At 32.9% G+C, this 24,882-nt stretch overlaps 1 protein-coding gene across 8 annotated transcripts in view; it reads left to right on the plus strand.

Moving 5' to 3' along the window:
• Nucleotides 1–24,882, plus strand: part of LOC105197099 (WD repeat-containing protein 81) — a 374,845-nt gene that overhangs the window by 232,974 nt on the left and 116,989 nt on the right. For all 8 annotated transcript variants that reach the window (XM_039450912.1, XM_039450914.1, XM_039450915.1 and 5 more), the window contains one exon: nt 19,695–19,870. In XM_039450912.1, coding sequence (XP_039306846.1) covers nt 19,695–19,870 — 176 coding nt within the window. The remainder of the gene's footprint in view (nt 1–19,694; nt 19,871–24,882) is intronic.

A 24,882-nucleotide genomic window follows, 5' to 3' on the forward strand; every position in this document is an offset into this window, starting at 1 on the left:
AGCCGATATAAATTTGAGCACAAATCTGCAACAGCGATCACTCTATTGCCATGTAAAGTCATGCAACCGTTTTTCACGAAATTCAGAGTGTATTCTCCCTCTGTGAGTTTTCGGACTGACAGTAAACTATCTCCGAGTGACGGAATATATAGTACGTCCTTAACTTTAACTGTCATCTATTCTCCATGCTGATTTAAACACCGGAGAATTCCTTTGCCAATATCTTCAGCAGCATGTGCTGTTTCTCCATCAGCCAGTCTCATAGTATTCTTGTACGGTTCGACATGAAGACAGTCTTATTACCTGTCATATGCGTAGTTGCACTTAAATCTATGCGCCATAGACTATTTTGCTTTCTTATTTGACATACGGCAAAGAAATAATGGCTCTCAATTACCTTTTTTGCCTTTTTTCCTTCACTTTTGCGGCAGAATTCTTCTATCTTTTTTAGTTTTTTATTTTTTTAAATTAGTACATTCTGGCTTAATATGACCTGGTTTTTTACACCAGTAACAAAATCTTTTTTTGTTTGTTTTTGCTTTGAGTGCCGATTCTTTTTGAGATTGACCCTTGCTGTATTTTTTATGTTTATACTCTTTTAATAATTTTTCCTTTATGAGAGACACGGTCAACTTGGTCTCAGCCCGACTCTCAAGAGCCGTCACGATTGTAAGAATTCGGCAGACTTGCGAGTATTATGCCAATTTGGAGACTTTTATTTAACTGTTCACTCAGACCTATTAATCTGCTTATTTTTTCAGTCAATTTATAGAGATGTCCTCCATCCCATACAGCACAGAGAGATTGCAGGAACATTGCAGAATGATTTCATTGAAACATTGTAATATTGCATTTTGATTGCGAAACATTGCTGCAACATTGCTGGAAGATTGCAGCAACATTAAGATGTTCGTTTTTTTTAAATATGGCATTGAAATATCCCATTTTTTCAAAATATTTACATAAATATTATTACACCACATAATTCCAATGAACAAAACAATATTTGTGTAACATTTTAAAAAAAATTTTTTGGGAATATTTTTTCGGAAATTTCCAAGCGGTCACCCATCCAAGTCGCGACTCCGGTGAACGTTGCTTGACCTCCGTGATCGCTGCAAACTTATGATGAACACTGTGAACACCTTTATGCTGATATATGTATATAACTTGTAGATCAGGTTAATAAACGTTATCAAAAAAATGAAATATGTATAATTAAAGCACAATATTTATATAAATAAATATAAAATTATAGTTTTTTTAATAATTTTGCAAATGCCGAATAGCATCTGGAATAACTTTTCTGTTATTTGTTTAAATAAGATGCAATTAGAAAATATATCAATATAATACAATAATTAAATTAAATATAAAAAAATTTTTATTAAAAAAACAATTAAAAAATATTGTTTGTTCATTGGGCTGTAGATCGAGGTTTCTTCATACATGGACCTATTTCGTCTATTGATATAAATATTTATGTTTTTTAACAATACTATGATGCACACAGCACCGGGACCGCATGCCTTTTTCTAGACATGTTAAAGTCAACATTTGAAGGATGTCTGTAGACGTCTGCAAAGTCGATTTGCAGTCAACTTTGAAAGCTTGACTTGGATGAGTTGACTTACAGTCGATATACGGTTGTCGATATACAGGGTGATGCAGATACATACAGGACGCACAAATGGTTGCATACGGCAGGAGCCAGGGGCAGGCAGGGTCAGTAGGTAACGACGGCATACACATATACCGGTATAATCGTTATCGATCGAGTGGATCGCGCGCATTTTTATCAATTTATCAATTTTATGACGGACTTGCAATCACTGCAATTATTATATAAAAGGAGAAAACAACAAATAAAACAATAAATAAAGATAAAAAATTAAATTTTAAAGTGTTATCACATTAAAAAAAGATAAACAATAAAACTTTTCTTTTCTCTTCTTTACTTTTCGCGCTTATTAGCGTTTTCAATTTTGATAAAATTTTTAAATTGCAAAAGATTGCTAGCAAAATTAATTTGCTATTCACATCCTTGAATGTTCGGAATGTTCTATAAATATCGCCAATGATAATTTATAATTGATAGAAGATGATATTGTTTATTTCTAAGATGCGAGATAAAAATATTAAGGGCACAAGGAAGTATTTCAATCAAAAACTTTTTTTAAATTTTAATGAAAACAATTTATTAAACTATTAATTTTCACAATAAATGTTCAAAATAGCCTCCTGCGTCTTCCAAACATAATGCTACTCTGCGCATGAAACTTTGTCGCACATTATTCAGCATTGCTGGTGTTATTTTGCGACTAGCTGCTTGTATCTTATTTATTAGATCTTCACGAGTGCGTGGTAATGTCTGATACACCTGATCTCGTATGTATCCCCATGCAAAAAAATCCATGGGTGTGAGATCAGGTGATCGTGGTGGCCACTCGTGAAGATCACTATAGATTCCTATCCATCTTTGAGGATATCTATGATTTAAAATTTCCCGTGTCAGAAGTGCCGTGTGGGCTGGATGTCCGTCTTGTTGGAAAATTATTTCATCTTGGGGGATATTTAATTGCTCATTAGCCAATAAATTTGGCAAAGTATTTTCCAAAAAGTTCACATAAACTTCCGCTGTAATATTAATATTTTCCGGGAAAAAATGTGGCCCGATGACTACGTTGTCCACGATTCCCATCCAAACGTTTACATTAAAATGTCCCTGAATATTCGTTTCCTTGCGACAATGCGGATTTTGTTCTGCGTAGTGATGCTCATTGTGACGGTTAATACGACCATCACTTCGGAACGTACACTCATCCGTCCACAAGATTCTTCTTAAAAAAATGTCGTGTGCAACATTGTCTATGTCAACCTGTACGATAAAAATATATAATAATACAGTTGAATTTTTTACAGTTTTAAATTATTACTATTTTTTCAAATTATAGAAATTTTAATTTTTCTGTTTATTATCTACATAAATGCTTACTTGATCTGAGATCCAATCGCAAAATCTTTCGCGACGAGGTAAATCTTGTGGAAACAATTTTTGTGTTGTATGGCGTTTATAAGGATGCCATTCCAGATTTTTTTTAATTATTCTGTGCACCCTGGTTTGCGTAATATTCAAATCACGTGCAACAGCTCGAGTGCTAGTGTGTGGATTTGCTGACACAGCCTCCCTTACTTGGTCAATCATTTGTTCGTCGCGTTGACGTACGTTTCTTGGACGTGTTGACTCATGTAAAGTGCCAGACTGGCAAAGTCGACGATATAGACTGCCGAATAGAGAAGGTGACGGGTGCCGTTTATCGGGATATCGAATCGCGTATAAAGCTGCCGCTCTTCTTTCACTTTGATGGCATTCTCCATAAATAAGCAGCATGTTCGCTAACTCTTCGTTACTGTATCGAGGAGGCATTGTTGGTTGCACTATATGTCACGCTACACAATTTTTCTCTAGCCAACAACTTCTCTCTGGCCACAGCTCGATTGTCTTTTGTCAGATTCGCATTTATTTTAAAGTGGGAGGAGGCTACACGTTCTTCTCTTCCCGCGTTAAAATAAATGCAAATATGAGACAAATCAGCATTGTTTCATTCTGACTTTCTTTCAAAAAATACATAACGTAAAAAGTAACATTAGTAATGCAGTCAATAATACCGCGTTCTCGTTACAGTCGAAGAGTTAGCAAATATGTTACTCATTTATGAAGAATGTCATAAAAATAAAAAGAGAACGACAGTTCTATACGCTAATCATAAGTGACAATCCTGATAAGTGACAATCAATACATGAATTTTTCACTATTTTATATAGTCGATTTTGCCAACATAGAGCTCTTTACGAGTCAACGCGTCTACGAAATGTACTAATGCGAAGAAATGATCGATCAAGTAAAACTGGCTCTTTCAACAAATCCGCATATTACTATCAGATGTATTAAGCACAATATAGAATGTACGTACATCCTATCAAGCTGCATAATTATTTAAAAAATTTGAAAAAAAGTTTTTTTTAATTGACACAGGATGCAAAAATTGTTTCTCCAAAATTACCTCGTGGAGAAAAATTTTGCGATTAAATTTTAAACGATATAAGATTAATATAATATTTTAATAATTTATTATTTTTATAGCGTGCAAATTACATTTCATAATGCCTGCAAGATAAAAAAATGTTTACTTAAATAATAAATAGAAAAATAATAATTTCTTACAATTTAACAAAACAGTAGATAATATAAAAAAAAACAATTGTATTATTCAATATTTTTACCATAAATTGACATAGACAATTCGAATAATAACTTTTAAGAAGAATCTTCTTGTGGACGGATGAAATGATGATCGTATTAATCGTCGAACACTTTTATACGGAAGAGAATCACCTTTGCCTGAAAGAAACGCCTTATATGAAATGTTCAGAGACAATATAATACTAATGTTTAAATGATTGAAAAAAATTTAATTGTGAGACCAAACTTTTTTCTGAAAATATTAATTTTACAGTAAAGTTTATGCGGAATTTCTGGAAAACACTTTGCAAAATTTATTAAACAACGTTCAATTGAATATCTCCTAAAATAAAATTATCTTCTAGCAAAACGGCTATCCAGCCCATACGGCACTTCTACACCGGGAGTTTTAAAAAAACTCACAGATATTCATATGGATAGGGATCCATAGCGATCTTAACGAGTAGTCACCACGATCACCTGATCTCACACCTATGGATTTTTTTGCATGGGGATACATACGAGATCAGGTGTATCAGACATTACCACGCACTCGTGAAGATCTAATAAATAAGATACAAGCAGCTAGTTGCAAAATAACACCAGCAATGCTGAATAATGTGCGACAAAGTTTCATGCGCAGAGTAGCATTATGTTTGGAAGACGCAGGAGGCTATTTTGAACATTTATTGTGAAAATTAATAGTTTAATAAATTGTTTTCATTAAAATTTAAAAAAAGTTTTTGATTGAAATACTTCCTCGTGCCCTTAATATTTTTATCTCGCATCTTAGAAATAAACAATATCATCTTCTATCAATTATAAATTATCATTGGCGATATTTATAGAACATTCCGAACATTCAAGGATGTGAATAGCAAATTAATTTTGCTAGCAATCTTTTGCAATTTAAAAATTTTATCAAAATTGAAAACGCTAATAAGCGCGAAAAGTAAAGAAGAGAAAAGAAAAGTTTTATTGTTTATCTTTTTTTAATGTGATAACACTTTAAAATTTAATTTTTTATCTTTATTTATTGTTTTATTTGTTGTTTTCTCCTTTTATATAATAATTGCAGTGATTGCAAGTCCGTCATAAAATTGATAAATTGATAAAAATGCGCGCGATCCACTCGATCGATAACGATTATACCGGTATATGTGTATGCCGTCGTTACCTACTGACCCTGCCTGCCCCTGGCTCCTGCCGTATGCAACCATTTGTGCGTCCTGTATGTATCTGCATCACCCTGTACAGTCGATGGACGATTGTACTGTTAAGGAATGTAGAGATTCAGCGGAAAATTTAGTAATGTCGCCCGATCTTAGTTTGCTAAATGCGGATGAATAATTATGGATGAATTAAATTAATATACTCAGCAAACATAATAGTCATATAACTTGTGTATATCACGTTATATAACGAATTTTTACATTCTAGCAATATTGTAGTTATGTAAAATTGAATTGTTGAAATTACAACACCATCCCACACAACACGCGTGACTGTTAGTCGACTAGTAGCCGACTTTTCTCAGTTGACTTAAAGGCGACTTTCAATAGTTGACTATAACTCGACAGCAATTAACTGTTTGTTGACTATTTGTCGATTTTTGAAAGTCGACAAATGGTTAATAAATAGTCGACTGAAATATAACTCAAAGTCGACGAAAACTTTGTTCTTTTTATGACAAAAGATCTTATACTCTTTTAAGTTATTTATATCTTTTCGACAAAGCGAAAAGATATAAATGATAGATATTTTATCTAGCCAAAAAGACAATATAAAAAGAAATCTTAGTTTTAATTTGCTCGTAGCTCGTTAGCGTCCCTTACGGAAATGAACTATTGGAAAGCTAATAATCACTATTGACTTACAATAGTGATTATTCATTCTCTAATAGTGATTATGTAGCATCTAATAATTGGGTTATTCGCAATAATCATTTCCTAATAGTTTTTGAATGAGTGATTATTGATTTCATAATGAGATTATTTGCAATAATCATTCCCCAATAGTTCTTTTATGAAATGATTATTGATTTCATAATCAGGTTATTTGCAATAATCACCAGCACAGTACTTTTAATAGTTAATATATAAATGATTATTAGTCGACTATTCACAATAAACCCAATAAGAACTGGATTGTTTTATACGTTTATTAAACGCAAGTATGGTATAAAACAGGTATAGATATGTGGCAGATACGTATATAGGTAAAACGGTTTTTATACGTTAGTGCAATATATAGTACGTTTATAATAATCGTTCTTATCACATATATATAATACGGAACGTATTTTATACGTTGAAAAATGGTTTATAAAATGCCAGAAATATTTATAACACGTATAAAAATACTATCAAATACAATTATATACTAATTAAATAAACATTTCTTAAATACGTTTATGATTTGTAAAAGTTGTCCCTTTAAATAACCTATCAAAAATAGAATTTAATATCCAGGTATAATATACTTTTTAATGTAAATATGTTAATAAAAGTTTAAACGTAAATTATATTTATATGTTTTCATTGCAGCAATATTTAAACGAATAATAAACGTATTTTATACACATTCGGTATAGTTAATTAAAGGTTTATTGAAAACGTATATTATTTATGAAATGAAAAACATTTATAAATCATTTTAGAAATATCGAATATGGTTAAAATCCAAGACATTCAATTATTAATAGTTATTTTACACGTAAAAACATATTACGGTGCTCTCAAAAATCGAGCGATTTGCTTTGGTTTTGAATCTCAAACATAGACTTTGTACTATGTCTATGGTCTCAAAGCTTTTTCGCGACGCCAGTCTTCGCGTCTTCACGGCTTGCGCGGCTTCCACTAGGTGGCCACGCCGCGGAAGATTTTCCCGTGAGTCGAGTGCGGCCACAAGCATTATATCTAGGCGCTACCGCGACTGTTTTTCTAAATCGCACTTCAGTAAAACTTTTGGGAATTAATTGTTGTAATCTCGAGACGAAATTCGCTTTCGTTCTTTTCAAATGTGATGTGTATGTGGTTCGCTGTTCCACATAAAATTTTATATTTTTACGTGTAAATAACAATTTGTATTGTTATTAAATCTTGTATATAAATGTTTAATTCAAATTTAATCTTTATTTAATCCTTTTGAACCAAAAGGAAGAAATATTTTTTTGGAAACTATAATTTATTACGTTTAAATTATTGATTTATCAATCGTATTTTATACGACTATATAAATTGTAGTGACTAATAGTCGACAAATAGTCGACTCACAGTCAACTTATTGTCAACTTGAAAAGTCGACTGACAGTCAACTACTTTTGGGACATTCGTCTACTATCAGTCGACTCACAGTCGACTGACAGATTGACTTAAACTCTTGCCTTTTATAGTCAGCTTAAAGTCGGCTCATAGTCGACTTCGTGTTGTGTGGGATAACTTATAACAGTCATATAACTGCCGTTTATCAGGTTTATATAAAAAACATTTTATTTTAATAATATAACTGTTATAAAACTGAATTATTAATACGACTCCTGTATAACAAATATGATACAACTGTTATGTAACTGTTATTTTTCTTATGAGTGGGAAATTACAACTAACATGGACATTACATGTAACGCGCATGTTACATTGCGCGTTACTTTCGATTTTATTCTATTAACATTGCTGTTATGCAACTGTGTTTACTGGGTATTATTATACGCGAATATTTTGTTTTGGCTCTTTATTGCCACTACTTTATTAAAAAATTATGATATTGCAATGTTTCCAGATTATTACTGGCATATGCAATGCGACGTTGCAGGCATATTGTTAATTTATGTTTCTACAATGTCTCCGTAATATTGCATTGCAATTTGCAACATTGCAACATTGCTGCAATGTTGCTGGAATTTTCTGTGCTGTATGAGATGTCGCCATTTTTTGGAAGTCTCTAGATAACAGTTTCCATTAGCAGAAATACCTTTGTAATGATGATGATTTTCTGTGATATGCTTTCAAAGCTTTCCACGCATCTTTTACAGTTGTAATCTCTCTTACGTGCATCGATTAATTGTCGTCAACTAACAGTTATGGAATTGTGGAAACTACCTTTTAATCCTTCTGTAACCAACCCTCCGACGGATCTACGGATTGATCTTCATCTACATTACGCCATAAACTTTCTTTTGCTAATGAGAAACTTTATTTTATACTCCCATTTATAATAGTTTTTATTGTTTAAAAGAGGTATGTTGAAACATATAGACTCAGTCATCTTTTGTATGTATTAGAATACTGAGTTCATAACCTATTGAAATATAATCAGTGGAGTTCGGAGCGATCGTTAGTCTTCGATTGATAATATCAGGATATGAGATTAATAAGCGTTGTTAACTTGACTTGAGAAATAGTATTTATTCAATGTTTATCAATCGACTGTATTTTACTTAATTGACAATGGTAATTATTCTCTGCACTTATTACGTGAATCGTGGTGGAGATTGATTAGAGATACGCATGTGTTACAATTTGTCATTAGATTGATCAAACTGTCGATCATTTAATCTAGTCCGTCGGTAACTTAGGGATTGATCCATGACAACGCTGATGTCGATATTCCAACATTATCATTTGAATTTTATTTGTTAAAAGTAGTACAGCAGTTATTTCAAACAATACATCAATATGTATATTCTCTTTATAATTGGCGCAATTTAAAGATTTTATACATTTTTTTGGAAAAATATATTTAGGTTAGATTAAATTTAAGATATTTATTTTTAAGTAAATACAGCAGTTATTTTAAAAAGCAATATATTCATTTAATCTAGTCCGTCGGTAACTTAGGGATTGATCCATGACAACGCTGATGTCGATATTCCAACATTATCATTTGAATTTTATTTGTTAAAAGTAATACAGCAGTTATTTCAAACAATACATCAATATGTATATTCTTTTTATAATTGGCGCAATTTAAAGATTTCATACATTTTTTTTTTTTTAATACGGTTTGGTTTTTAATACGGTTAGATAAAATTTTAGATATTTATTTTTAAGTAATTACGACTTGGGTTGAAATAGGAAGATTTTTCAATGATAATACAGAGATAGTTTTAAGTTTTGTATAGAAACTGAAGAGAGTAGGGGAAGGTAGGGTTATTGTACGCAATGGGTAATTGTACACTTTGTGGTTTGGCATCTTCCCGATGAATAGAGATTATATCACGAGGATATTTGAAGGCTGAAGGTATTTTTTAAATATATAACCATACGTTATATTATTTAAAAACGTAGTTAATTGAAAAAATAAGAAAAAGTTAAATCATGATTTTTGTTGCGATTTCGGCGTTTAGGAAGTAAAGCAATAAGTCCGTATTTTTAATTTATTTTTTTAATTATGTGATACCTAACAAAAGTACGTTTTTTTGTGCGTTTTTTGAGCTATTGTTTATTAAATTTCATTAAATAGTGATTAAATAATTGTTTTTTTATCAAATCAAATCCGCAGTGGACAATTTTACATCGATCTTGAAAGGTGTGAGACCACGTGAGACCAACTATAGTGCCACTAGTACAGTGTAGTGCAGCTAAAAGAATGGGCTATAACCTCATTTTTGCTCCACGAACATTTATCCAACCGCGCGTACAGTCACCAGCATTATAGTTGCAACACTTTTCTTTCGATGCGTTTCTGAACGCGCAACTGTAACGAGAGCTGAGAACGTGATTGGTTCTTACTTGTGGATTCAACCAATTACGTTTGCCGCTTAATGAACAAGGTTACATTCCAAAAACTATCGAAGAAAAAGTGTCGCAATTATAATGCAGGTGACTGTGTACAATTACCCAAGTCCCAAGAAATTTTTTTGTTTATCTATTTGCCTCTTTTTGCTGATTATAGCATTACCAAATGAAAAATTGTTCAATATGACAATACATAATGATAAAAAAATGTTTAAGGTTTGTATTTCTGTACTCATATCGATTTCAACTTCAAAAATCAATTCACTGCGATAAATTTCCTTAGATGCGTGCAATTTACCTACTTTTCCCTACCACGTGAGTTAGAATAGGAAAATTTTTTAATGAAGATACGAGGTGTGTTCAAAAAGTATCGCGAATTTTGTGCTTTTTCAAAAATTATTTATTTATTCATGAATATCTATTTTGTCCCCTTCAAAGTAATCCCCATGAGATATTATACACTTGTGCCAACGGTTTTTCCAATCTTCGAAGCACTTCAAAAAATCATTTTTTTTTATCTTGTTCAGCTCCTCCTTCGATGCCGTCTTTATCTCGTCAAGCGTAGCGTAACGTCGTCCTTTCATGGGCCTCTTCAGTTTAGGGAACAAGAAAAAGTCACAGGGGGCCAGATCTGGGGAATACGGTGGCTGCGGCATCATTAGTGTGTTGTTTTTGGCCAAAAAGTCGCGCACAAGCAACGATGTGTGAGCAGGGGCGTTATCGTGGTGCAAAAGCCAATTTTTGTTCTTCCACAAATCCGGGCGTTTCTGGCGGATTGCTTCGCGCAAATTGCGCATAACTTGCAGGTAATATTCCTTATTGACCGTTCTACCCTGTGGCAAGAACTCATGATGCACCACGCCCCTGCAATCGAAGAAAACTGTCAGCAAAACTTTCACATTCGACCGAACTTGGCGCGCTTTTTTCGGTCTTGGTTCGTGCGGCAGCTTCCATTGAGATGATTGAGCTTTGGTTTCCACGTCATAACCATAAACCCACGATTCGTCACCAGTTATGACCCTCTGGAGCAAATTTGGGTCGTCGCGGACAGAGTCCAACATCTCATTAGCAATGTTCATGCGATGCTGTTTTTGGTCGCAATTGAGCAATTTTGGTACGAATTTCGCGGCGACCCGTCTCATGCCCAAATCATTGATAAAAATCGAATGGCACGAGCCAATCGATATGTTTAGGTCCTCAGCAACTTCTCTAACGGTGATTCAACGATTGGCCAATACCATTTTCTCCACTTCATTAATTTTTTCGTCTGTTGGTGAAGTGCTCGGGCGTCCGGCACGCTCTTCGTCGTTCACATCTTCTCGGCCTTCTGAGAACATTTTGTACCACCGATAAACGTTGCTTCGGTCCAAGGTAGCTTCTCCGTATGCCACAGTCAACATTCGGAATGCATCCGCGCACTTAATTTCGTTTTTCACACAAAATTTGATACAGGTTCTTTGATCCATTTTTTTGAATAGGTAAAAATCGAAGACGATCCAAAACACGTGCAAGCAAAGCAGCTGTCAACAATTAAGTGAACATTCAAAATGGCCGAGCTTGTCGGCATAAGTGAGAGACATGAGTACCAACATAACGCCACAAAAAGATCGAAATTCGAATATACGTAACCGCGAAAATTCAAAATTCGCGATACTTTTTGAACACACCTCGTACACAGATAGTATTACTTAGATTTTGTAGAAAGAATAAAAATTAAAAAGGTACATACACATACTTAGGGCCTTTTTTGTACCTTTTTTTTGAAAAGGTATTTTATAACTCGATAATTATAGCGAATACCGCAAAATAATATACGACTTTTTGTCTCTTTTCATCTTCTCTATGTTCTTAAAGCGGTAGGTTCTCCATTTCTCGGACACTTTGTATATTGTTATTAAAGACAATGACTTAAGTTATAAAACGTTGCTTTCCAATTATAAGTGAGCCATTCTGCTAAGGATTTAAAACTGTACAAAACCAGTACGAAAAACAAGTAGAAAAACTAGAAAATATTATATAAAGAGCAAAGATGAAAGGTAACGTAAAATATTAGATCTTATTCCTGTTAAAATACAATATATAAGAGCCCAGTGAGCATTATTGAAAGGAAGAGTTTTTTAAGAGTTTTTTTTGAAGATTTCATTAATTTTTCGTGAAAATGATATCAATAAGTTATCTTTGTACATGATTTAAATGACCTCTTTAAGAGAACTTTTTTAAGACATCATTAATTTCTCTTTAAAATGACATCAATAAATTATCTTTTTCCAAGATGTCTTCCTGAACTAGCTCTTTATGATGTGATCTACAGATGTCTCTAGAGTCTCAGAAGGAAAAGCTCTTTAAGAGGACTTTGTAAAGATCTCATTAAGTTCTCTTAAAAATGATATATCTTTTTGCAAAACAGAACCTTTCACAAAAACTAACTTAGCTGGATCACCTATGTGGTGAATATTATTAGAGCATAAAAAGAATTACAGCGTTAATATTTTAACTGTGAAGAAAGATTTGTGGGAGTCAAGGAATTGGCAAAATAGAAAAGAGGAATAAGTTTTAAGTATATTAAAGATGTAGTTTAAAAATCAAATTGAACATATATTTGAAAAATTATAAACGATTATAAACGAAAGACTAGTGTTCGGGCAGTACTCACGACGCAAGTTCTTTTTTATTCAAATCAGCCTTATTTTAAATATAACTTTTTATTTAGATATTACAAGTGTACGATTAGCTCAGTGTTAGCGTATTAGGTTGCTATTCCGAAATCATAGGTTCGAATCCCGTCGGCACCGATGCGATTTTAAAAATTGTAATATAGTGGGTAATTGTAATTAGTGAAATAGGAATCTTATATGCAATACAGAATTAAGTTATAAAAATAATAAGATTGTTGAAAAACTAAAAAAAATTAATTTTTATTGCACGTTATTTGCTAAAAGAGGAAATTTTTTTTTAGCATTAAGACGATTGTCTTATATCTAGTCTCTCATGCTTATTCGATATTCTTCTACATTTTAGAGTATCTTCTCAAGGCCGTATATAAGAGCCAAATCCTTCAGAATCAAGATGGTACCACTAAAAAATAAAATATTTGTTTTCAGTGTAAAAATTTTTAATAGCGTAAAAATTATAGCGTTTAAAGTAGCATTTTCTTGGCATTTAGAAGAAGTTAAAATACAGTGCTCCTTTAGATGACATTTATAAGAAGTCAGATTGTCGTATTCTTTTAGATGTCATATATATGATGTCTTTGTTTCCTCTAAAATCGACGCATTGGATAACATAATGATATCATTACGTTATCATTTTGATGGTGTTAGAAGACATTCACATCTTAAAAATGAATACTTTAAGAACTCTTTTTGATAACATATTGCTCACTGGGAAGTGAGTGCTCGCGCCATCGCTAGGCGACCACGCCGCGGGGAATCTTCTCGTGAGTTGAGTGCGGCCACAGTCGTTATATCTAGACGCGATCGCACTCCGCTCCGCAATCAACTCTGTAGCTCATACTTCAATGAGCGTTTGGCAGCTACTTGTTGTAACCTCGAGACGAATACTCGCTCTCATTCTTTTCACACGTGACGTATATGTGGAACGCTGATCTACATAAAATTTTATATTTTTAGATGTAAATAGCAATTTGTATTGTTATCTAATTTTGTTCATAAATTTAATGTTTAATTCAAATTTAATAAAACAAAATTTTTTTTTAACGAAAAGAATACAAGAAATACTTTTTGTAAACTGAACATTTATTACGTTTACATTAACGTATACTGTTTTAATAAATCTAATCTAAGTTTCGATTTTATTTTCAATTGGTTGTGAATATTGATTTCTGAAATGTTATATTTTGTAAGTTATATTTTTTTATAATAAAAAAAGTTATGTGTATATATTATTGAGTATATATTTTTTTAATGAAATGCGTACAATAAATGTAAATAAAAAAGTTTAATAGTAACATTTTCTTGAGGTTTAGAAAAAGTCAAAATGCAGTATTCTTTTAGATAACATTTATAAGAAGTCAGATTGCCGTATTCTTTTAGATATATATGATGATTTTTTTCCTTTAAAATCGACGCATTGGATAACATAATGATATCATTATGTTATCATTCTGATAGTGTCAGAAGATGTCAACCTCTCAAACATGAATACTTTAAGAACTCTTTTTGATAACATTTTGCTCACTAGGCGAGCACGATGTGCCGTCATGACGTAACATCATAAACACGGCAAGAATAGAACATCGCCTGTCATGTCAGATATTAACGCCAGAAACAGATATTTACGGCAAAAATCGAGCACGATGTGTTGTCATGACGTGACATCAATATCCCAGATAACATTTTTTACATTCTTATGCATGTGAACTGTATATGCGGTTTGCGTGAATTTTGTCCGCAAGTTGGTTAAGCTCATGTATTGTCTGATACATCCGATGGATACCATTTGCATGTGATTTGCTGGTGTATCGGATAATTATATTTGCTCGTAAGTTGCTTGCATCCAGATAACATTTTTGCGCGCAAAGTTTGCGCGTCTTATGCATGTACGAGGTGTGATCAAAAAGTAAGGTGACTTTTTGAATTTCGCGCGCTCTGTACACTCTAATTTCAAAATTTTTTTTTTGTGTTGGTACACTCGTCACGATCATATGTTCACAGTTTTGACTATGGCTGTGTTCCGATATTAACTGCCAGTACTGAAAATGTATAGTATATGTGACGTGAACTATAAATTTTCAGTACTGCCAGTAAAAACGGAACACAGCCTATATAGCATGTGTTGTTTTTATGTGAGAGGCATAAAGGTTAGACTCGTGTTTGCGTGCTCGGCGATTTTTTGCTGTTGAAAATAATGGAGCAGAGAGTTTGTATTAATTTTTGTGTAAAAAATGGTATTAAGTGTTCAAAAACTCTTGAAATGTTGACAGTGGCGTACGGTGAGTCAACTTTGAGCAAAAAAAATCTTTATAAATGGTATAAGTTATTCCAAGAAGGCCGAGAAAATGTTAACGATGAACCTCGCTCTAGGACGCCCCAGCACGTCAAAAACCGACGAAAATGTTCAGGAAGTGAAAGAAATTGTGTTGAAAAATCGTCGAATCACGATTAGAGAAATAGCTGATGATCTTAACATATTGTTTGGCTCATGCCAATCAATTTTAACGGATGTTTTGGGTATGACACGTGTGTCAGCGAAATTTGTTCCAAAACTGCTTAATTTTGATCAGAAGCAGCGTCGCATGAACATCGTCCAAGACATGTTGAACGACGTCAATGATGATCCTGATCTGCTCAAAAAGATTATAACTGGTGACGAAACATTGGTATATGGTTATGACGTCGAAACCAAAGCCCAATCATCCCAGTAGAAGAGCCCAGGAGAACTAAGACCGAAAAAGACACGCCAAGTTCGTTCGAATGTGAAGGTTTTGCTCACAGTTTTCTTTGATTACCATGGCGTTGTGCATCAAGAATTCCAACCACAAGGTTGTAAACAAGGAGTATTATCTTGAGGTAAACAAGGAGTATTATCTTGAGGTTATGCGGCGTTTGTGTGAATCAATAAGAAAAAAACGTCCGGAAGTGTGGAAAGAAAATTCATGGATTCTGCACCATGATAATGCACCTGCGCACACGTCGTTACTTTTTTGGCCAAAAACAATACTATCATGCCTCAGCCACCGTATTCACCAGACTTGGCCCCCTGCGACTTTTTCCTCTTCCCAAAATTAAAAAGGCCTATGAAAGGACGAAGATTTGCGACGATTGAGGAGATTAAGGCTGCATCGCTGGAGGAGCTCAAAGCAATACCCAAAAGTGCATTTCAGAAATGTTTTGACGACTGGAAAAAGCGCTGGCACAAATGCATTGTATCAGAGGGGGATTATTTTGAAGGGGATAACATAATTTTGGATGAATAAATGAATATTTTTTTATAAAAATGAAAAGTCACCTTACTTTTTGATCACACCTCGTAAACTGTGTACGCGGTTTGCGTGAGTTTTGCCCGCATGTTGAAATTCTGTAATTTTGAATTGAAATAGATTTAACAAGCGAGTGCTGGCGCCACCGCTATGCGGCCACGCCGCGGGAGATTTTCTTGTAACTCGAGTGCGGCCATAGGCAGTATATCTAGGCGCCAGCGCCGCCGACTCGTCAGCTCATACTTTAGTGACACTTTTAGGAGCTGCTTATTGTAACCTTGAGATGAATACTCGCTTTCATTCTTTTTAAACATGACGTGTGTGTGGAACACTGTTTCACATAAAATTTTATATTTTTACATATAAATAACAATTTGTATTGTCATTTAATCTTGTACATAAATTAAATATTTAATTCAAATTTAATCTTTTTTTAACGAAAAGGATACAAGAAATATTTTTTTTTGTAAATTAAACATTTATTACATTTACATTAATGTATTCTGTTTTAATAAATTTATCTGGGTTTTGATCTTATTAACAACGCATTTTTGGCGCATATCCTGATCGATTTGGATTACTTTTTTTTTTAATCGGTTTTAATCGTACATTTTTGCTTATTGAGATCGCGCGTAAAGTGTGCTAAGTGTTTTGCGTGCATATCGTTTATTGAGAATACGCGCATTGTGCTAGTGTTTTGCTAGCGCTATGACGACGCACTGGAATAGGGTTTTGCTTGCGCAATACCGTGTTTACGCGCGACTTGCTAGATATTTACGCGCAAAATGTTTTCTGGAATATAAAAAAAATTTTTTTTAGTTTTTTAACAGATTTTATTTTTATTTTTATAACTTAATTTACTTTTGTTGTTTTGCATATATTCTATTTTACTAATTATAGTTATGCATTATTTTATATTTTTGAAAAACACATCAGCGGGATTCGAATCTATGATTTCGGAACGGTGACCTAGTACGCTAACATCTGAATTAATCGCACACTTGTGATATCGTTAAAAAAAAGTTTATATAATATTTGACGTGAAACTGATTTGAATAGAAATTTGCCTGTTGAGTACTGCGCGAACATTCTCATTAGCCCTTTAATTATTTGTTCATAAAAATTTTATTTGTCCTTACATATTTCTTATTTTTTATGAGTATATATAGATTCGGTTTTATGTCATATTTTGTAAAATATTTAAACTTAAAGCTAATGTTTTAATTTTCGTTCATATTTTAATTTTAGATTATAACTTAAATATTTTATGTCTTAAAATAATGGAATAAATCTTACACTAAAAATAATGTTCGTATAATCAACAAATAACGTTCATTAATTTAAATTTTATTGATACAATGATACAATAATATAATTTAGGAAATGTTTTAATAACAAAACTTATTTTAGAATGGAAAAATATTGAACCGATAATGTGACAACATAGATTGAACAAGAACGCCTTCAACAGTCATAGCTAGATCTTAGTTCTTATATTTATTTGTGTAATTTTACATACTTTTTCAAATTCATCAAACTATGCGCCGAATTACTTTTTCAGTTATAACACGGCTCTAAGTTGAATAAGAATTAGTAATATCACGTTTATTAAATTGAAATCAATTTGATACCACAGGCACACAAAAAGAAAAAAGTGTTATGTCCGAGAGACTACACTTATGTATCCTTATGTATTTTGACGCCCTGAAACCGAATATAACCTCAGAATTGCGCCATTAGGATTTTTTTATCAAGCTGAATAGTGTAATTTTAAGAAATTATTTTTTGACTGTAAAAAAAGATCGTGACCTGATGGAGCAATTCTGAGATTATAGTTGGTTTCAGAGCGTCAAAATACATAGGGATACATAGGTGTAGCCTCTCAGACATGACACATTTTTTGTATGCCTGTGTAATAAATGATGCTAACTAGCATCTAAATATTAGAACCCTTTCTTATCTGAAAAAAACTAAAGAATTTATTACGAAAAATATCACCTCAGCCATCAAGGTTTGAACCTGGGACCTCCGGTAGGATGTCTTAGCCAACTCGACCACATTTTACATTTGACGACACCTTGTGTTTGATATTTGTTGCGATTTTGCCATGAAATAATTGATTAATCAAATCGTATTTTATACCTGCCGCGTTTTCGCTGTTATATCATGACGACACGCTATGCTCGATTTCTGCTGCGATTTTACTGTCAAGAGCTGTTGAAGCAAACCATATTCTATATCTGCCGCGTTTCTGCCGTCATGTTATGACGACACAGAGTGTTCGATTTCTGTTTTCTATATGTCAATAAGTTTTGCTGAATTTTTTTAACATGTCGTGACGCAGTACTTGCTTGGATTTTGCTGTTTTTCTGCTAATATTAGCTGAAACAGTAAATCGTGCCTGGGTTCTGCCTGACTTTTGCCAATATAATGTGAATCATACATTTTTAATTTGTACTCCCATCAGGTTTGGCTATCAGGAGTAATTTATTGAGTACATCCGAATGCGCGGCCGTTTGTTGGACGACTAAATGGCAATTAAAGATATATAATTGGTTCTTTGGATCCAACCAATCATCTTCGATTGTTGCTTGTCCGCTTACTAAGCAGTTGTGCATCTATAATACACTTATTTACTTTTTAATGCAACGCGTTCAGTAGTCATAATTAGCATATTGAGATTAATCTCATAACTTTATTTAACAAAGTTTATGATATAATTACTGATAGGTTTTCATGTACAGTCATGAGCTAAAAGGTTGCAACACATTCTCTTCGATGGTTTTTGGAATATAGACTTACTCATCAATCGGCCAATCGGTAATTGGCTTTACTTGTGGGTCCAACGAATTACGTTCGCCGATTGATGAGCAAGTCTACATTCCAAAAACCATCGAAGAAAATGTGTTGCAACTTTTTAGCTTATAACTGTACTTATAAAGCATCTAGAATGCAGTTAGCTCTACAATAGATGAATCAGAGAAGAAAAAACTATATACTTAATTCACAGCAAGAATGTACTCAAGTCTGCACATATGGATAGCATAGTGGGGAGAGAGTAGCGTTTTACTCACAAGGAGAACTTGCGAGCAACTAATCAACGGTTTTAATACAATTTTATGGGTGTGTAATATTCACTCAAACCTTTACTGTAGTAAAGCCGTAAATTGCGGATATTAGACATTCTCGAGAAAATGATGATTAAATATTTCCAGCACCTATAGTACCGTTACAAAAGAACGATTGTCGAGTCAGCGGCGCGGGCGTAGTATGCGGCGTTAGGATGTTGACCAGCTACACTCGGGATTCCAGGTCCCCACGGATAAGACTTCTCTTTTCATTTAAATCTTATATTTTTAAATTATTATATATAATTTAAACCGTTTTTAATTATTTTATATATAATGTTATTTTTTTAATCAAGGAATTTAAAAATGCTTGTTTAAAATTGATGATTTGTTGCTCAAGGGTTCCCCTTGTCAGTATTGCATACGTAACTATGGCACTTACGGCGTTTGTTACAAGAGTTATTATACATAGAATAATAACAAAAAAAAACTAAAAATTGTTATAAAATAAGAAATAATATAGTATCAAATTGATATACGAAGAAAAATCATAATAAATTATAAACATATTATATTGGTTTTTGTTGAAAGTTTACTGAAATATGTGAAAGTATACTGAAAGTATACTGAAATATGTGAAGTATCATAATTTTGTAAGTAATGACAGTTTATCAATTATTTTATTTATTTCATACATTTTATTTCAGGATTATATGGAGAACAAATTATATTGTTGCAATATTTTGCACATATAGTTGAGCTATTAGCATTGTGTAAGAGAAAGTTAACGCAGAATTTGGAAGGAGGTCTAATTTCTTGTTTGGCTTTATTAAATCACATTACACCCTACCTCAGCGATTCTACAGTGATGGACGTACTTCATGTAATGTTTATTATTACATAATTACTACACCTTAATATTGTTAACTGTATAATTATTTTCTTAATTTTTGGTGCTTGTATACATATTTCACAGATTATCCAAAATTATGAACACCTCAAAGATATTATAAAGTATTATTAAATTTGACAGGGTGCGCCACCAAAATCTGAACAAATCGATCAATGTCTTTAAACAAAATATTATTAATAAAGAATTAAATATTTAAAAAATTTTTTTATATGACACTTGGGGGATTTCTATAGAGCATAATTATTCAATATATCCTCTATTAGCTTGAATAACGGTCTCTGTTTTCACAAGGGGAGTCCGCAACAATGATCTCACCGATTTTAATAAAATTTTACGGGTGTGTAGCATTCACTTACACCTTTACCCTAAAGTCGTTTATTACGAAAATTAGGAATTTTCGAGAATATGACGATTAAATATTTCCAGCATCTATAGTACCGCTACAGAAGAATGAGTATCGAGTTGGTAGCGTGAAGCGTTAGGACGTTGACTAGTACGCGTGGGGTCTCAGGTTTATTTTCCGCGAATGATATTCTTTTTTTTTTATTTAACCCTTAAACATCCCGTAAAATACGTAAACACATTTTCAGATCCGAGAGACTTTTTGAAGTTAATTTAACTTTGAGAAGTTATAACTTTGGTTCCAATCAACATTTTTTTCCAATCTTTTTTTACATGAAAGTTCAGAATTTCAGAAATGTGACTGCATAAGCGGTATTGCCGAAAAATAATTTATTATTAAGTTATAAAAAAACATTAAACAAAAATTACAAATTGTTTAAAAACCCATTTTTTCTTTAAAAAATTATATATACGCAACAAAAAACTTTTAAGGACTTCCAAATACGGCGTTTTAAAGCTAAAGAGTCATACTTTAAAAATAAATTATAGTACTGTCATTTCTTTTAAAAAGTATAATTATATAATAAGGAGAATTGAGGTTGAATGAGGAATTTTTGACTGTCTAAAAATCCACTTTTTTTAAAAAATTATATCTTTGCAACAAAAAACTTTCAAAGACTTTACAATACGGCATTTTAAAGCTAAAGAGTCATACTTTTAAAAAAATTAAGTTATTGCCATTTTTATTAAAAAAATATGTTGGGTGTACTACTTAATTTGGTTCGTCTTTTGCTTGAAAAACGCATTTATTTGAACGGTAAAATGAATTAATACCTTATTTAAAATATTGTCCATTGCTAGCCACTACTTTTTCTTATTTTTCTGGCAATTTATGGATTTCGTCGCAGAAGAAGCGTTCATCTTTTGAAGCCAAGAATGAATCGAGCAAATTTTTGATAACCTGTTCTAAAGTGAAGCGTATTCCAGTTATAGCGTTCTGCATCGATCGAAACAAATGATAGTTGGAAGGAGCAAGGTCTGGGCTATAAGGCGGGTGAGTCAAAACTTCCCATCCGTTATTTTCCAAATAGTTTTTAACCGGAACAGCAACATGAGGCCGAGTGTTGTTATAGTGAAAGATTATGGACTCGTGTTTGGTCACATATTCTGGACGTTTTTCGGCTATAACTTGCTTTAAACGAATCAATTGTTGCCTGTAGAAGTCTCCCGTGATGGTTTGACCAAGTTTTAGCATCTTATAGTGGGTCCCACCAAATACAGAGCATTACCTTGGACACCATGGATATTCGGCTTCGGCGTTGATGTTTCCGGTTGGCTTTACATACGATTTTTTACATTTTGGGTTGTCGTAGTAAATCCATTTTTTGTTTCCGATAATAATTTGATGCAGAAAAGACTTCTTTTGTACCGTTCAAGCAACATTTTGGACATGCAAAATCGTCGTTCGATATCTCTCGATTTCAATTTGTATGGGACCCAATTTCTTTGCTTTTGGATGTATCCCGCGGCTTTGAGTCGTTTTGAAATAGCTTGTTGAGTAACTTCCAATGTTTTTGCGAGCTTTTCTTGCGTTTGACACGAATCTTGTCATGTTTCTAGTTCTTCATCTTCAAACTTTTTTGATTGACCCGAACGCTCTTTGTCCTCAACACTAAAATCACCATTTTTAAATCGTCGAAACTATTCTCTGCAAGATTTATCTGATAGTGCAGATTTACTATGCATTTCCACAAGCATTCGATGCGCTTCAGTTGCACTTTTCTTCCAATTGAAACAGAAAATCAAAATTTCCCGCAAATGGCGCTTATTTGGAACAAAACTCGACATTTTTAACGCAGTAAAAATTAAACTTGTTGTACAAAACTCAAAGTCTTGTAAACAATATTTAGTTGACAGATGTTGACACTTCACGATATAACAAAAATCAGCTGTTGCCGTCAACCATTTATAGCACCTAGAGCTATCTTTTGAAAACGGACCGAACTAAGTTGTACACCCAATACAAGTATTGGGTAATACTTACAGTAGCAAGGCGAATATGAGTTATTTTTGATAAACTCAAGGTGTCTAAAATTGAAAATTGATGTGTTTCATAATATAATATATTTTGGACCTTACGAAGAAGTCTTTTTTTTTACGGTATTATAGCATTTTAACTTCAGACAAAGTAATATACTCGAACGGACTTGTTTGAACGTGTTTTGTCTAGTTTTTTTTTACATAAGATTATTCACAAGAAAGTTTTACTTACGCACTATAATATATGGATCACATTGACCCTAACAAAACTTTGCTGCCGTGCCGTTCAAATTCTAGTTGACCAAAAAAGTTGATCAAGCATATCGAAAGAGGAGATTTTAAACTTTTTTTACGTTCTGGTCAGAACCTCCTATCTCATTCCGTCTTCACACAGCAAGCATCCGAAACTTTATATCGGATCTCTTAGATCCACTTATACGTATGTTTAAGGCGACCGTGCCCAAAATAAAATTTCGGTCCGGTTACGGTTACGGTCAGAGATTGTATCCAATTTCTGGTTTTGTTTTCGGTCTTGTTACTAATAACGGTTACGGTCACCGTTTGAATTTCGGTCTTTTTTGGTTACAATTACAGTTACAGATGTACAATTACGTATTGTAAAATGTAATAACGTATAAAAATGATAATCTATAAAAATAATACAAGTATGAATATTATATTATAAAAATTTTTGTTTATTGTAAACAACACTTGTTTAATATAAAAATGTTTAAAAATTATTGGAGGTTCCGGGTCTTCCAAAATTTCTTTTTTTTTTGTTTTTGTTTTACTTCAACATTCTCAGCAATTTGCAGCGTTAATGGTCGTTTTTTTTTACTGGTATTAATGGTAGTTTTTCTCTATAAAATAACAATCTTAATCAAATTATCATAATAAAAGCAAAGAAATAAGTAACCCTCCGTAGACACCTTGTAATATCGTTATTTATTGAGAACCTAGAAGTAAATATCTACGGTTTTAAAGTTCAATTAAAATTGTCAAATTTTTTTGGTGCTTTAAAAGAACCAGAAAAATTGAAATATAATTTTAGCTTTAAAAATTTAGTTTTAACAGTATAAAAACCTTATTTTTTTATATTCATTTTATGTTGACAAATTGAAGGAAAAATTAATCTTTAAAATCAACTGCATATTTATGGAGCGTTAAAAATATTAAAAAAAAGAGATGAAATATAGATGCTGTGTATCTTTTTCTCTAATTCTTATCTTGTAGAGAGAGAAGTCTACACAGCATGCGCTTTTTCTCTTTTTCTACCTGATGCTCAGTATGATCTTTAATAGCATTTTAAAAGATATGACCGAAAATTTGACCGAAAAAACCGGAAAAATATTTTTGGTCAGGTTACGGTTAGCCTTGTACAATATTTTGGTTTTGGTTTTGGTTTTGGTCCGGTCAGGGTCCTGGTTTAAGGGTTAAATATTATATTTTAAAATTGTTATGTATAATTTTTACATTGTTTTTAATTATTGAATATAAAATGTTATTTTAAAAAAATCTAAAGTTTAAAAATGCTCTTCTATTATTAAATAAATTAGAATTTCTTATGAACACAAAAAATATATAACATAAGAATGAAAGATTTTAATGATAAGAACAAAAAATATATTTACAATGAAAATTTACAATAACTTTTACAATTACTCTAGTGTAGACTAATTGTAAAACAGTCATTGTAAATTTTTATTGCATATTTTTTGTTCTTATTTTTAAAATTTTTTATTCTTGTGGAGTTTCGAGCCCTTCCTGCGATTGGCTCCACGGTGGCTTCTAACCTGGGAATACTCGTGCCCAATCTTGGGGGGGGGGGAAGCTCGTCGCCACTATCTGGGCATGGTCCAATCCATCGTTATGTTATGAAGCCCTTATGTGGTACCCAGACATGATGGCCAACCGCTGCATCAAGTCACTTCTTTAAAGTGCACAGCAGGAGTTGACCGTCTAGGCCGCACAGAGGTATAGGATCATCTTCTTCGAAGCGGCGACTGTAATGTCCGGGTTGCTGCCGTGGGATCTCGCGACGTGCATGTACGCGGACGCGTACTGGGAAAGAACGGCACGCCGCGGGAATCCCGCGGCGATCCTCTGGACGCATAAGGAACAGGAGGTGTGGCGGCTCCACACCAGGAGAAAGGCTATTGAGGACTGGGAAGAGAGCCTGCCCTTTGCAAGGGTGAGCACTCGTGCCTTTGATGCCATCCGACCGGTGTTAGAGGAGTGGGTGAACCGGCGTACAGTGGTCCAGAATCAGAAAACACTCTTCAAAATAGTCTACACGTCGTATTTCTTAACCGATTTAATCTCTAACCGATTTAAAAGTTTTTTTTTAGAAATACTCAAAAATAAATCCTAAAAAGAACTATTTTGACCGATTTTGGAATGTCTTTGTGTGTTTAAGCAATAATATTTAAATAAATAAAATAATCAATTACTACTTTTTCATTAAATTATTTTTTATTTAGATATAAACTACTTTAACAACCTCACTATCGATGAAAATAAATACTGTTACATTGTGAGAAAAGAAATAATTCAATAAACATTTAACTTAATTTTTATAAATTATTGACACAAATTATGAA

The sequence above is a fragment of the Solenopsis invicta genome, chromosome 6 (assembly GCF_016802725.1).
Source record: "Solenopsis invicta isolate M01_SB chromosome 6, UNIL_Sinv_3.0, whole genome shotgun sequence".
Lineage (NCBI taxonomy): Eukaryota > Metazoa > Arthropoda > Insecta > Hymenoptera > Formicidae > Solenopsis > Solenopsis invicta.